Raw genomic sequence first — 13,016 nt, 5'->3', positions numbered from 1 at the left:
TGGATTCCCTAATGAATCTGTCAGCAAATTGTGTTGGTTCTACTTCAGAATATATTCAGAATCTAATCTCTTTCCACAACTGCCACTGCTACCACCTGGCTCAAGCTACCATCATCTCTCACCTGGTCCCTCCAATAGTCTTCTAGTTAGTCTGCTGACTTCTGTCCTTGACTCCCTAGTCTCTTCTCAACACAGAAGGAGTCAACATAAGTCAGGTTACATTAGGCCTCTGCTCAAATGCCTGCATTGGCTCCCCACTGCACTCAGGATTAAAGTCCACAGTGGTCCACAGGCCTTACAAAATGCTAGCATCCTCTTACTACTGCTCTGCCTGCGGCACCTACTTCTTACCCTCACTCACTCCGCTCCAGCCCCCTGGCTCTCCCTGCTATTCCTTGAGCCTTCCAGGCACAACCCAGCCATAGGACTTTTGTTTAATTTTTTTAATGTGTATTTATTTTTGAGAGAGACAGAGAAAGAGAGAGAGAGAGAGCACACAAGACAGAGGGAGACACAGAATCTGAAAAGCAGGCTCCAGGCTCTGAGCTATCAGCACAGAGCCCAATGTGGGGCTTAAACCCATGAACCATGAGATCATGACCTGAGCTGAAGTTGGACTCTTAACTGACCGAGCCACCTAGGCACCTCCCAGCCATAGGAATTTTGCCTTAGCTAATCCTTCCACCTACCACACTAAAACAGATAGATACCACATCTAAGTCTCACATTCTACAAATTTTTGCCAAATGTCATCCTCACAGTGAGGCTTTTTGTGACCACCCTATTTAATCCTACAACCACCCCCCCCCCAACACAACCTCACCTTACAGCTCTCCCAATTCCTCTCTACTCTGATTTCCTTTTTTCTTTTTTCTAGGGTTTACCCATCTTGCAACACATTTGTCTGTCCCCCCACTGATCAGACTCAATGATGTCAGGGATCTCTGATCTGTTCTCTGCTGTATCCCAAGTCCCTTAGAACAGTGCCTGGCATATAATAGGTATTCAACAAGTATCTGTTGAGTAGGTGAATGAAACTAAATCTCATGTTTTATTAGCAGAAAGATCTGGTTGGGCCATTATGCAATTACAGCAACTACAAATCACCACAGATCACAGGTACAGGAAAGCTCATTACACTCCTCAATCCTTTTTTGTATATGCTTAGGAATTTCTGAAATAAATGGATTTCTTCTTAAGTTAATGAAAAAATAGACACAGAGTGTCATCTCTGAAATAAATGTCAACGTTGTGAAGCTTCCAGAAAACAGCATAAGTAGAAAAAAAAAACCCTGCATTTTATTTCTATTTCTAAACCATTTAATAGTTGTTAAATATACTACAAATCACTTCACCTCTGGGTCTCCAGCTTACTCATCTCTATAACAAAGAAGCCTGATTAGGAAACCTTTACCTTTTGTAATTACACTAGTCTAGTATCTAATCATAAAATTGTCTAGGCTGTCTCTGTTCCTAAGCATTGATTTTACACATTTAACTTCCCCAGGAGAAATTCAGATTCTAGGTGACATGATTTCATGCTTGTTTTCTCACTTCTAAATTTTCTTAATTTCCACGGCTATATTCTAGGTTTGAGTTTTTAGTTAATATTGTACTGTAGGAATTCCTCTTTGAAGCCAAACTATTATTATCTTTCTAGATCCATCACTTCAAGAGCTAGAAGGCTGACACCAGCCTGCTGACCACATCCATATGAGATCTGGTGGACTGCCACTGTTTTTACCAGTTGGGAGGGGGCAGCACTTACCATTTCCTTCTTATCTTCCTTGAAGTGCACATCCACAAACATTTTTCCAACAACATAAGGGAGGGCACTTTCGATAAAGTTTACACATTTGTCCCACTGAGGCAACAAAGTCGTGGTCCCCTGAATTACCTGTGGGAAATAATTGATCCAGATTGGGGTTTGCTTGGATAAAACCTTTTGCTGAACAAAATTCAAACAACATGAAGAAAACAGTCTACAACACAATGCACACCCCAACCCACATACGTGCATCAGATGGTAGGGCCAATGGTGAAATGACATGAAGAAATAAATTCTGCTTGTCTCTAGTTATATTTAAAAGTGAATGAAAATATTTTGACGGTGAAAATAATATATTTATCCCTTCCTTTCAATTTTCCCCTTAAATGAAGGATTAGGACAACGGTATAGCTTTTTTATCCAAGTGTCTAGGTAGTCTTTAACACCTACTGATAACTGAAGTTCTGCTAGGAAAGGTCTAATATCAACCAGTGATCAAAGTTCCTGCCCAGTGAGGGCCTTCCCCCACCCCCCCCAGCTCTGGGCAGTACACGTACAAGTCCACTGAGAACAGGGCCCACTGTGAACAACACAAAAGGCATATTTACATTGTGTCATAGCAAAGGACACACCCAGAACCAAGTGAAAAACAGATGTAAATGCTTTTTCCATCTGTCCCAATTAAGCCATTACAAGAAAACATTTACAAACAAGTAAGGAGGTTCCAAAGCAGAACTTGGAAGGTTCAAAGGTTTACTCTTGGTGATGAAAGTAAAGAAATAAATATTGTTTAAATTGTCCTTGGAGGTTCGAAGTTCAGTGCTGGAAATGCAAACTGAAGGCAAGGAGCAAGGAAGGGAGGTGCTGAGCATGGTGGGGGCACCTTTTCTTTTTTTCTAATTTTTATTTATTTTTTAAATTTACATCCAAGTTAGTTAGTATATAGTGCAAGGAGCCTCCTAAACAATGTTCCAGCCAGACTGCTGGTGCAGAGCAGACAGGGTTAACACTAGAATTCATCTACTCCTCCCCTTCCTTCTGGCAACACAGCTCCTCTCACAGGTAAGCAATGAATCTATTTTGAAAATCTCTAGAGAAAGAGATCCTACAACTATCTTTGGCAATTCAAGGTCATATTTAGCACTTTACACTCAAGAAACAACCCTAATCATACCTAACCTCAGATTTTCACACACTACTTCTTACACCATTCTCTCTCATTCTTTTCACAGTACAGTTCCAAAGCAGCTGGGTACTATCTTCTATGTGATCCACAGGAGTTAAACACACACACACACACACACACACACACACGTTTATATATAAATATAAAATCTACTCCTTTTGTAGCTTAACCCTTTGATATGACCTCAAAATATAGTTGGTTTATGCTGTTCGGTACAAAGGTCAATAATCTAGTGACTTTGAGGGCCAAAATGTATCCAAAACAATTGTGTTATTGCTTAGTAGTAATGACCCCCCAAAAATTCCTGTACTCACTTCTAATAACCAAAACGTCTGTGAAATGAAATCACTGCTTATAAAATTTGTCATTCACTTCTAATTGAGAGAACAATAAATTTAAAATACTTTTTATAAGTCACAAGCTATTTAAAATGCAAAAAAAAAGACAGCCACAAAATCATTAGTCCTCTATTAATTGGAAAATTACACAAAAGCTTCTGACATAAAAACAAAGTAACACCTATGTAAGTGAAGAGGAAAACAAGAGAGGGAAAGAAGCAAAGATCAAAGAACCAGGTCAGGAGGAGAGAGGAAAAGTGTTTCAGGCAGTTGAGCCAGGTCTCTGAGGAAATTTAGGTCTCTTTGGCCTAGCAGAATTAGGATAAAATCAAAGACTGAACGAAAGTCAAGATAAAGTTAAAGACCAAAACCTATCCCTGAAGATGAAACTTCACCATCTAATATGTTTATCATGTATATTTTGAATATTCAGAATACTGAAAATGAAAAATAGTTACAAACAGATCAACAGATCACTAAGATATATTAATATTGTAATTAAAGTGACCCAGTTAAAAACATCGGGAAAAATGGGAATAAGTTGATAAGAGAGAGTGGAAACAATACGATGGTCTCTAAGAGACTCTTAAACACAGAGAACAAACTGAGGGTTGCTAGCAGGGTGTTGGGGGAAGGGATGGGCTAAATGGGCAATTAATGAGGGCACTTGCTGAGATGAGCACTGGGTGTTATATGTAAGTGATGATGAGTCATTAAATTCTATTCCTGAAATTACTATTACATTATATGTTAACTAACTTGGAATTAAATTAAAAAAAAAAAGAAACAGTAAGATTGTCCCAAATATTGCCGCAAATATCTTTACATGGCCTCATCAAAGTACAGCTTGAGTGTGCTTTACAGTAAGTACATAAGGTTTAACTTAATAAAAAGAAATAAAGCAAAAAGAGAAAAAAGTAGAACTTGGGCTGCAAAACTCCCTCTGTCCCATCCCTAAAAATGATTTTTATTGGATTAGTTAATACACGACTGTTCTGGCATGTATAAGTTATCCAATGATAATCTTCTTCAAACTTACCCGCGAGAATTCAAGCCACCTATACTGAAAGCGCCTGCTAAGGTTTGGAATTCTGGAGTAAACCATCCTCCACACCAAATAGTTGGCAATGGTCCTGTTAACAGAGAGAAATGCACATTTATTATAATTAGGCTGATACCGGATACTCTGTAGAACACCTTAGGGAAAACTGTTGGCAAAGCTCCATGGAGGGACCTCTTGCTCATACAAAACTATAGAACTTGTACTTGATAAATGACATAAGATGATACAATGTCAAAAAGCTCAATCCAAATTGGCCAGCTTTTCACCACTTAATACAGAGAGATGAAATGAAGATTTCAGCCCGAAGCCTCAGCGTGAACATTTTGCTTTCCCTCTCAGGGCACAGAATCCACTGCTGCCTAGTCCTTCAGGTCTAGAAACTGTTCATACCCCGGAATTATTAGGTGACTTGATAAAATGCAGATGAATTCTTACTTTTGGAAACAAACAGAAATACATTGGCTAAAACCACTTATCTAGACTCGCACCCTGGTTGCATACTTACATGAGCTTGAGCTTGTCACTTAACCTTGATCATTTTATCCTTTCTCGTCATACAAGGAGGGTGATCCCTATCTTATAGGGTTACTGTGAGGTTAAAATAAATAACAAAATCCTGGATAAAGAGTAAATTCCATACTGTTTGTCGTCATTCTCTTCCAAACATATAAACAATTCATGTAGTGCCTGTAACAGATATTTCTAAAAATCCATTACATTTTGTTCAGTGTCGCCTTTTTCTCTAAGCAAAAGATGCCCTGACCTCAGAAGGATACGTGATCTGAGTTAATTTCTAACTCAATAGTGATGATGAATTTTTAACGACCCATCCCCTCCTAGCTGTGCCATTACCATGGTGACTAATAACACACATTCCTGGGATGGCTCTTGGGTCACACAGCCATGTAAGAGCCATGTGACACGATGATGATATCTGGCCCATTAAAAACAACCCACACTCTCATTTGCATGGCGCTCTAACCCGGTGGATGCGCATTCTCAGCAATTAAATATATTTCACCATATATACCTAGTACATAGTTATTGTAATACTATAAAAATGGTTATTTTCAGGGTGCCCGGATGGCTCAGTCAGTTAAGTGGCTGAATTTGACTCAGGTCATGATCTCATGGTTCGTGAGTTTGAGCCCCATATTGGTCTCTCTACTGTCAGCACGGAGCCCACTTCAGATCCTCTGTCCCCTTCTCTCTCTGCCCCTCCCCTGGTCACTCGCTCGCTCTCTCAAAAATAAACATTTAGGGGCGCCTGGGTGGCGCAGTCGGTTGAGCGTCCGACTTCAACCAGGTCACGATCTCGCGGTCCGTGAGTTCGAGCCCCGCGTCAGGCTCTGGGCTGATGGCTCAGAGCCTGGAGCCTGTTTCCGATTCTGTGTCTCCCTCTCTCTCTGCCCCTCCCCCATTCATGCTCTGTCTCTCTCTGTCCCAAAAATAAATAAACGTTGAAAAAAAAATTTTTTTTAAATAAAAAAAAAATAATAAACATTTAAAAAATAGTTATTTTAATTTACCTAGAGATATACTAATGGAATAACATATTAAGAATGTTTTTAACAAATACAGAAATAGGAGTTTCAAAAGATAAAATGAATAGATATTTTCAAAAGTCATTAATTAATCCTTCAAATGCTATTAGTTAATTCTTCAAGACACATTATCGACATAGATTAGGCTAATACAATAACGTGGATATAAAGCCACACTTCATATGGCTGTCTTGACTATTTCAAAACATTTTGAACAAATATATGAGCTCTCTCTCCCTCTCTCTCAAAATAAATAAATAAATTAAAAAAAGATTCAGCTTTGTGAGAGGAACAGGGATGGAGCTGTGCCTAAAGACTAGAAGGTATAGGACTGTGAGGCAGGATTATGAACTCCGGATGGGCTAAATAATTAGGAATTGCTTGTGTATTGGAGAAAATGGTGAGCAGGGTCATCACTCGCAGAGACAGGCACAAAGTCTGGCCACAGAGAAGACAAGGCAGGCAGCAGTCAGGGCCCAGTGTCTCGAGTGTCAAAGGAGGCGAGCCTGACTGACCCCAACACCAGGTCTCCACGTTTCCCCTAGGCACAAGAGCTGTGCTGGATCCGCAGGTGAAGAGTAGAAGGAGGTCTGTGGCCAGCAGATACACTTACATGAGTTCAGAAGGTACTCCCTTCGTGGGACAACGATGAGTGAGATTCAGTGGGAAGGTTGTTGAGATAGGCCCGACGGTGGTTGCTGAAGAAGCAGTGCGGTGCAAGTATGCTGGGGTTTGAGAAGCATGGGCACTGCCACTATAGGAGAGGTGTTCTTGAGCCTATCTTACATATAAAGAAACTTGAGGCCTAGAACCATTAAGTAACTCCTCATGACCACATAGTCAGTGCATCTCCAACTTGGTACGAACACTTGAGGGGTTCAAAAAGTCCACATAAATGCTAGGCCACTTTAGACCAATGAAGTCAGGACCTCTATATAGGGTGGGATCCACCATAAATAATGTTTTTAAGTTTCCCCCAGCTGAGTCCAATGTGCAAACAAGGTGGAGAACCAGTATAATAAGCAATGGAGGCCAGACCATATAGAGGTGTGTCTACCTCGAAAGCCTGTGTGCTTTTCCCGTGCTACACAGTGATAAATTAATGCCTCTAATTCAACAAAGATTTCCTGGCCAGTCAAAAGACCCCAAATGCTTTGCAGAAATCTGTGGGTGCGAAAAAGGAACAGTGTGTGAGGCCTTCATGGGCAAGGCATTACTAAGACGACAGTGTAACAAGACCTCCGTGAGCTGGAAGATGGAGTGCAGGGAAGCTCACACAGCAAGACAATGGTGCTGATGAGCTGCTCCAGTGCTTTATAAATATACCGACGGAGTGCTAGAAGCGCAGCTTTCCAGTGCTAATATTACCACGCCAGAAACAGATCTGACCGTAATGACTGAATCACTGCCACCTAATGCTCACATATATCAAAAAACAAAACAAAAATCAGATTCAGCAACAGTCCTTCAAAATAATACATAATATCTTTTTTTTTTCAAAAAGCATTTGCAGCAGCATGGTAATTTCCCCAAATGGCAATAAATAAAACAGAGGAAAGTAAAACATCTCGGGAGAGATCCCGCCATTGAGAGCGCAACATGAAATAATTTCCCAAAGCCTCTGACTGGGAAGAGATTTTTGAAGAAGCTTTTGCTGTCCTTTGTCAATTAGTGACAGCTTACATTTGTTTGCATTTAAGAGAGCATTAAGTGCCTTTTTTGATCCTCATGACAATGCTAGGGGATGGTTATTATCCTCATTATCAAACAAAGAAAACAGAGTTCAAGGGACTAGCAATTACGTGGCAAATCCAGAACTAACATTTGCTCTTCAGGTCCTCTAAGTCAAACTACCTGAGGTAAGCCAAACAGGTTCTTCTCAAAGCTTCTCAAAGCCAAAGAGATCTTCCCAAATCCTAGAGGCTGCTCAAAGGTACACTTAAGGCAGTGGTTCCAAAGTGTGCCCCCAGACCAGCAGCTACAGCATCACCTGAGAACTTGATAGAAAATCCCTAGGCCTCACTTCAGATCTAATCAATCAGAGCTATGGGATGGGACCTAGCAGTCTATTTTAACAAGCCCTTCAGGGAGTGCTGATGCTTGTCAGGCTTGAGAACCACTGGTCTAGGAAAACTCTATCTCCTCATCTTTCTGCAAACACAGCTAAACTAGGACTTTCTAAATCCCAGATCAGTGCTTCTTAAACTTTCATGTGTATATGAATCCCCTGGGGATCTTACTAAATTGCAGCAGGTCTGGAGTGGAGCCTGATTTCTGCATTTCTAACAAACTCTCAGTCCAGGCCCATATTGGTCTCCATGGGTCATACTTTGAGCAACAAGGCCCTAGATCACCCTCAGCAGTGCTGAGCCCTGTAAGAGGTCCACATAACAACACATTTTCCAGGTCAGCCTCTACGACCCTATGTTCATTAAAAATCATCTCACTGTACACCGTGCTTGCTTTATATTAAACTAATACTGAAGACAGAAAAGATCACAGAGGCTTGGCAAAATCTCCAAGGGTTTGCTTTAGGCCAGCCTGCTTAAAACAGAAAACAAAACAAAACAAAGCACTGATGCAGATGATCTCTAGGAGACCAGGTCTTGCCAGGAAGACCCCGAGAAAAATCTCTATAAACCCATCCTTCCTCGGCCTCTCCCCTCCTTCCATTTTGCTCCTCAGACCAAATTAGATGGTTGATTGTCTGAGGTAGCCGCAGGTCTGGAGTCGGGAGAGATCTGATGGGAGGACAGAAGGGGAGGGACATCTGCAGCACCTCTCAACCAGTGACATACTAGTAAATGTTTCACAACTGGCTTTCCAAGAGGGGGGGAAAAAAAAAAACACTTGCTTTGTAGAATTTGCTGATTTCGATGGTGTGAATATTCCCACCAGAGTTGATTTCAAACTGTTCACATGAGATCACTCAACAGTGAGCTAGGAAGAGACGGGCATAACTTGAGGGACCTAGCACATCACAGCATCTTCACCCTTTCCACCTTGACCACCAACTCCTTTTCACTACAGACAGCCTCCATCTTGTGCCTCCAAATGGCCCTGCCCTGGCCACCGACTCCCTGAACTGCAAGGGCCAATGCAGCCTCTGGCACCACCTCTGGGAGATGCCATTGCTCTAGTTTTGCACCATGCACCATCATTTGCCAGGGAGCAAGTGCCACTGCCCCCACAGCCATTGGGTCAGAAGGAAAACCCTAATACCACGAGGCTGTCAGGGGGCATGCTGTAAGAGGGAAAGCAGCAGTCGAGCAATGACCAGCCGATACCAACCCAGGATGGCCTTTAACCAGGAAATGCCAGGGGAACTATCTCCAAAACTAGCAGTGAAATGTCTGAAAAGGGTCTCTTTTCCATACAGGGACATGTATGTAAGAGACAGGACGTAGAAATGAGGGTGGCCCAGTTTAGAATCTCAGCTCTACCTCTGCATCAAGGTATGTGCTGCAGAAATCCCTTTCCCTCAGCTTCTTCATCTGTAAAGTGGGAACAAGACTTGTTTTTTTTTTTTTTTAAGATCAAAGATAACTATTTGGGTGCCTGGGTGGCTCAGTTGGTTAAGCGTCTGACTTTGGCTAAGAACATGATCTCACGGATTGTGGGTTCGAGCCCTACGTAGGGATTTGTGTTGACAGCTCAGATCCTGGAGCCTGCTTCGGATTCTGTGTCTCCCTCTCTCTCTGTTCCTCCCCCACTGACGCGCTCGCACTCTCTCTCTCTCTCTCTCTCTCTCTCAAAAACAAATAAAACATTAAAAAAAAGATCAAAGGTAACTATTAATCATAATGGTGGTTAACATGACTAAGTCTTCAAAGGTAGTGACATGATGGGGAAAGATAGGGTAAAATAGCTAGAGAGGGAAAGGTTAGGACTTGAGATCTCTGAATGTAGAAAAAATATATATATTTTAAAACAGTGCTGGGAACGTCTGACCATGAGAAAAACTCCTTCAGGACTGACCATGAGAAAAGCTCCCTCAGATCTAAAGTTTTTCTTAAAATTGTAACAAACACTACCTACTCCCCTGTCATGTTTCCCACAGAAATGAACAACTCAGCACCTACAGTTATCAGGCCAACAAAGAAAAAAAGTGGGGAGGGACGGACCAAAACCCTATAAAATAAAGTCCTTTGCCCATAGTCAGGGGTCCTCACTTTCAAATGCCTCCTCTCCGGAAAGAGAGCTTTTGTGCTATTCTTACTTTTGCTATTCTGGCTTTTTAATAAACTTTTGCCTGCTGCTAATTTTATTTGGTGTCCACCTCTTCATTCTCTGAAGCAGCTACACAGTGAACCCTGGGTACTGAGGTAAAAATCCTGCAATGGTAAGAGTCTCCCCCCCCAAAAAAAACAAACCACTAACTGAAAGACTCTCCTGGGGTTCTCTTTGAAATACCGATTCCAGGGGCACCTGGGTGGCGCAGTCGGTTAAGCGTCCGACTTCAGCCAGGTCACGATCTCGTGGTCCGTGAGTTCGAGCCCCGCGTCAGGCTCTGGGCTGATGGCTTGGAGCCTGGAGCCTGAGCCCCGCGTCAGGCTCTGGGCTGATGGCTTGGAGCCTGGAGCCTGTTTCCGATTCTGTGTCTCCCTCTCTCTCTGCCCCTCCCCCGTTCATGCTCTGTCTCTCTCTGTCCCAAAAATAAATAAAAACGTTGAAAAAAAAATTAAAAAAAAAAATGAAATACGGATTCTGGGGACTTGCCTCAGAACTACTGCACCAGCCCCTGTGGAGGAGGGGCCTCGGGAAAGAGGCCCAAAGAGGCCCTTTTCTCAAGGGCCCAAGTGACAAGGTGATGCTGCCAGCATTGCTGGTCTAGGGAGCACACCTTGAATAGCCAGTCTCCACCCCACACAGACACTTACCTAGCTCTAGACTCAACTTTCACTTGGAAAATTTTCATAGGATCACTGCTTATCTCTAAGTGGCAGAATTTTCAGTAGATTTATTATCTCTTCTCTCCCTTTTCTGTATACTTTCCTCAATGAACACATATTCCCTCTATCATGAGAAAATATCATCTTAAAAGGAAAAGCAGCTCTTCCAAAGTGTCGAAGTGTTCCCACAAGTAGGGATGGATGCTGAAGTTTATTTCTAGGATTTCTGCAGGTGTCTTTTCTTTTTTAACATAAGTCCCGGCAAGATAGCCTTGTCTGAGTCCAAATAAGAAAATATGATTTTTAATTATGGCCTGGCAATTAGCCTAGTAAACTGCCTTTGAAAATGACTTGACCATTCTGTGCTTCATTTTCTGTAGTCAAATCTGAATGGCTTCATCAAGATGTACAATTCTCTTTCACAGGCGATTTCAGGATTTCCTTGTTTTGTAGTGCTGAAGTAGCAAAGCAACAAATTCTAAAACATGCTTTAAAATAAGGAAAACCAGACAGTTCCTGAAGTTGTTTCATCCGTCCAATTTTTCCACGACTGTCAGAGTACTCTTATTCAGCACAGGGGCTTCAGTAATATTGCAACAAAGGGGCTTAAAGGCTAAACAGAAACCAGGAAAAGAAAAAGGCAGCAAAGGACAAAGAATGAACTGGAAAAAAAAAGATATTCATACAGAAAGCTCAGAAAATAATATATATAACTAGTTCCCAAAACTAGGGAACAATTTAGGTTTTCAGACAGAAAATATGGAGAAAGATGAGAAATAAGGAGCAAAAACATTGTGTATTTGCTGCTATCACAGCAAGTAAATTACATCAGATGATCATTTTGGCCAATTTGTCACCAAGGGCACCACGATTTTCCCTAAGACTCTTTTGATGTAACTTTCTTTAACAACAGTTATACCAAAGATATTCGAGGAAAGGCTTTATAATGTAAAAAGAAAAACAAAAGTCACAATAAAATGCAAAAGAAAGCTCTTACTTCTTCCGCTCAGAGCCTAATATCCTAAACAAATCCTTAAAGTACTGCGGGACACGGACAACCACGTTCTCTGAAGGGTCAATGTCTTTCAGACCTGGGTAGAGTCTAGAATCGATGACCTTCTTGATGTAGCCCAGCCAGTCAAACTGAGGAGAGAGAGAAAAACATTGACTGAGAGAGCACCTGTTGGGCAGCAACCAAGGAGAAAGGCAAATATAGTTGGCTGAACATAGTCCATCGCTTGTAATGGATTTGTGACCAAAGTTAGAGATGTAACTGCTCAAATCTACAAAAGAAATGACTGGTCACTGCCACCCAGACCTACTGCCTGAATCATAGATTCCACACGTGCTCTGTACCATCTGCCCAGACAGCACACCCCCTCACACGGTGACAGGCACAGTCACTCACTTCCTGGCCCCTCCGGCACCCTCCCTCTCTCCTTAGCTCTCCCTCCTTCATTCTCTACCCCCACCTGGACTCCTTCCTCCCATTCCTTTCCCCACACACTCCATCCTTGTGCTTACCCTCACCCCTGCTCCCTGCTCCCATTCACTCATGTCCACACACAGATGCCCCACATACTACTGGCCTCCCCTCTGGTGCAGCCTTTCTTACACAGGGAAAAATAGGCAGCAACAACAAGTAACATGTGTCCCCTCTTCAGAGCATCACTAACTTGGTGTTTTTAACCGGCTACCCCAAAAGTCATTTCTTGTCTTTTTCTTTTTTTCCTCCCTTTCCTGTATCCACTATTGAAATGGAAAACCAGTTAGTCACTTGTGGCCTCCCCTGTAGGCAAGGGATGGCCATGGTTCCCAATCTTACTCAAGAAATAAAGGGAAGATATGTGGGAATATCCTGGAAAAGCTTCGTGGTTGTTTTTTTTTTTTTTTTTTTTTCCTGCTAAAAGAGACAGACATGGCCATCCTGGCCCTTCCCCTTTCTTCCTGACCTGATGGCAGGTGTGAAACGTGGGGCTGTGGCAGTCACCTCGCAGCCATGAGTCATCACACAGAAAGTCAAGAAGCCAACAGACTTAGGAGAGTGGAGTGGAAAGAATAAAACGTTGGTCTTTGACAACACTGTTAGCCAGCAAGAGCAATACCAACAGCCACCTACGTTTAGACTTTTGTCATGTAAGAAAATGGGCTTTAAGTTTTTAAGCCACTCCTGGGAAGGTTTTCTGTTTCCTACAAAAGAAAGCATCCTGAAGCACAAAGGATAT

At 42.1% G+C, this 13,016-nt stretch overlaps 1 protein-coding gene across 2 annotated transcripts in view; it reads right to left on the bottom strand.

Moving 5' to 3' along the window:
- Window positions 1–13,016, bottom strand: part of PHEX (phosphate regulating endopeptidase X-linked) — a 237,854-nt gene that overhangs the window by 166,909 nt on the left and 57,929 nt on the right. For both annotated transcript variants that reach the window (XM_047845028.1, XM_047845029.1), the window contains 3 exons: window positions 11,789–11,934; window positions 4,332–4,425; window positions 1,769–1,897 (listed from right to left, as the gene is read on the bottom strand). In XM_047845028.1, coding sequence (XP_047700984.1) covers window positions 1,769–1,897; window positions 4,332–4,425; window positions 11,789–11,934 — 369 coding nt within the window. The remainder of the gene's footprint in view (window positions 1–1,768; window positions 1,898–4,331; window positions 4,426–11,788; window positions 11,935–13,016) is intronic.

The sequence above is a fragment of the Prionailurus viverrinus genome, chromosome X (genome assembly GCF_022837055.1).
Source record: "Prionailurus viverrinus isolate Anna chromosome X, UM_Priviv_1.0, whole genome shotgun sequence".
Classification (NCBI taxonomy): domain Eukaryota; kingdom Metazoa; phylum Chordata; class Mammalia; order Carnivora; family Felidae; genus Prionailurus; species Prionailurus viverrinus.
Note: the sequence above shows the minus strand (reverse complement) of the source record. Positions and strands in the feature narration are given on the sequence as shown.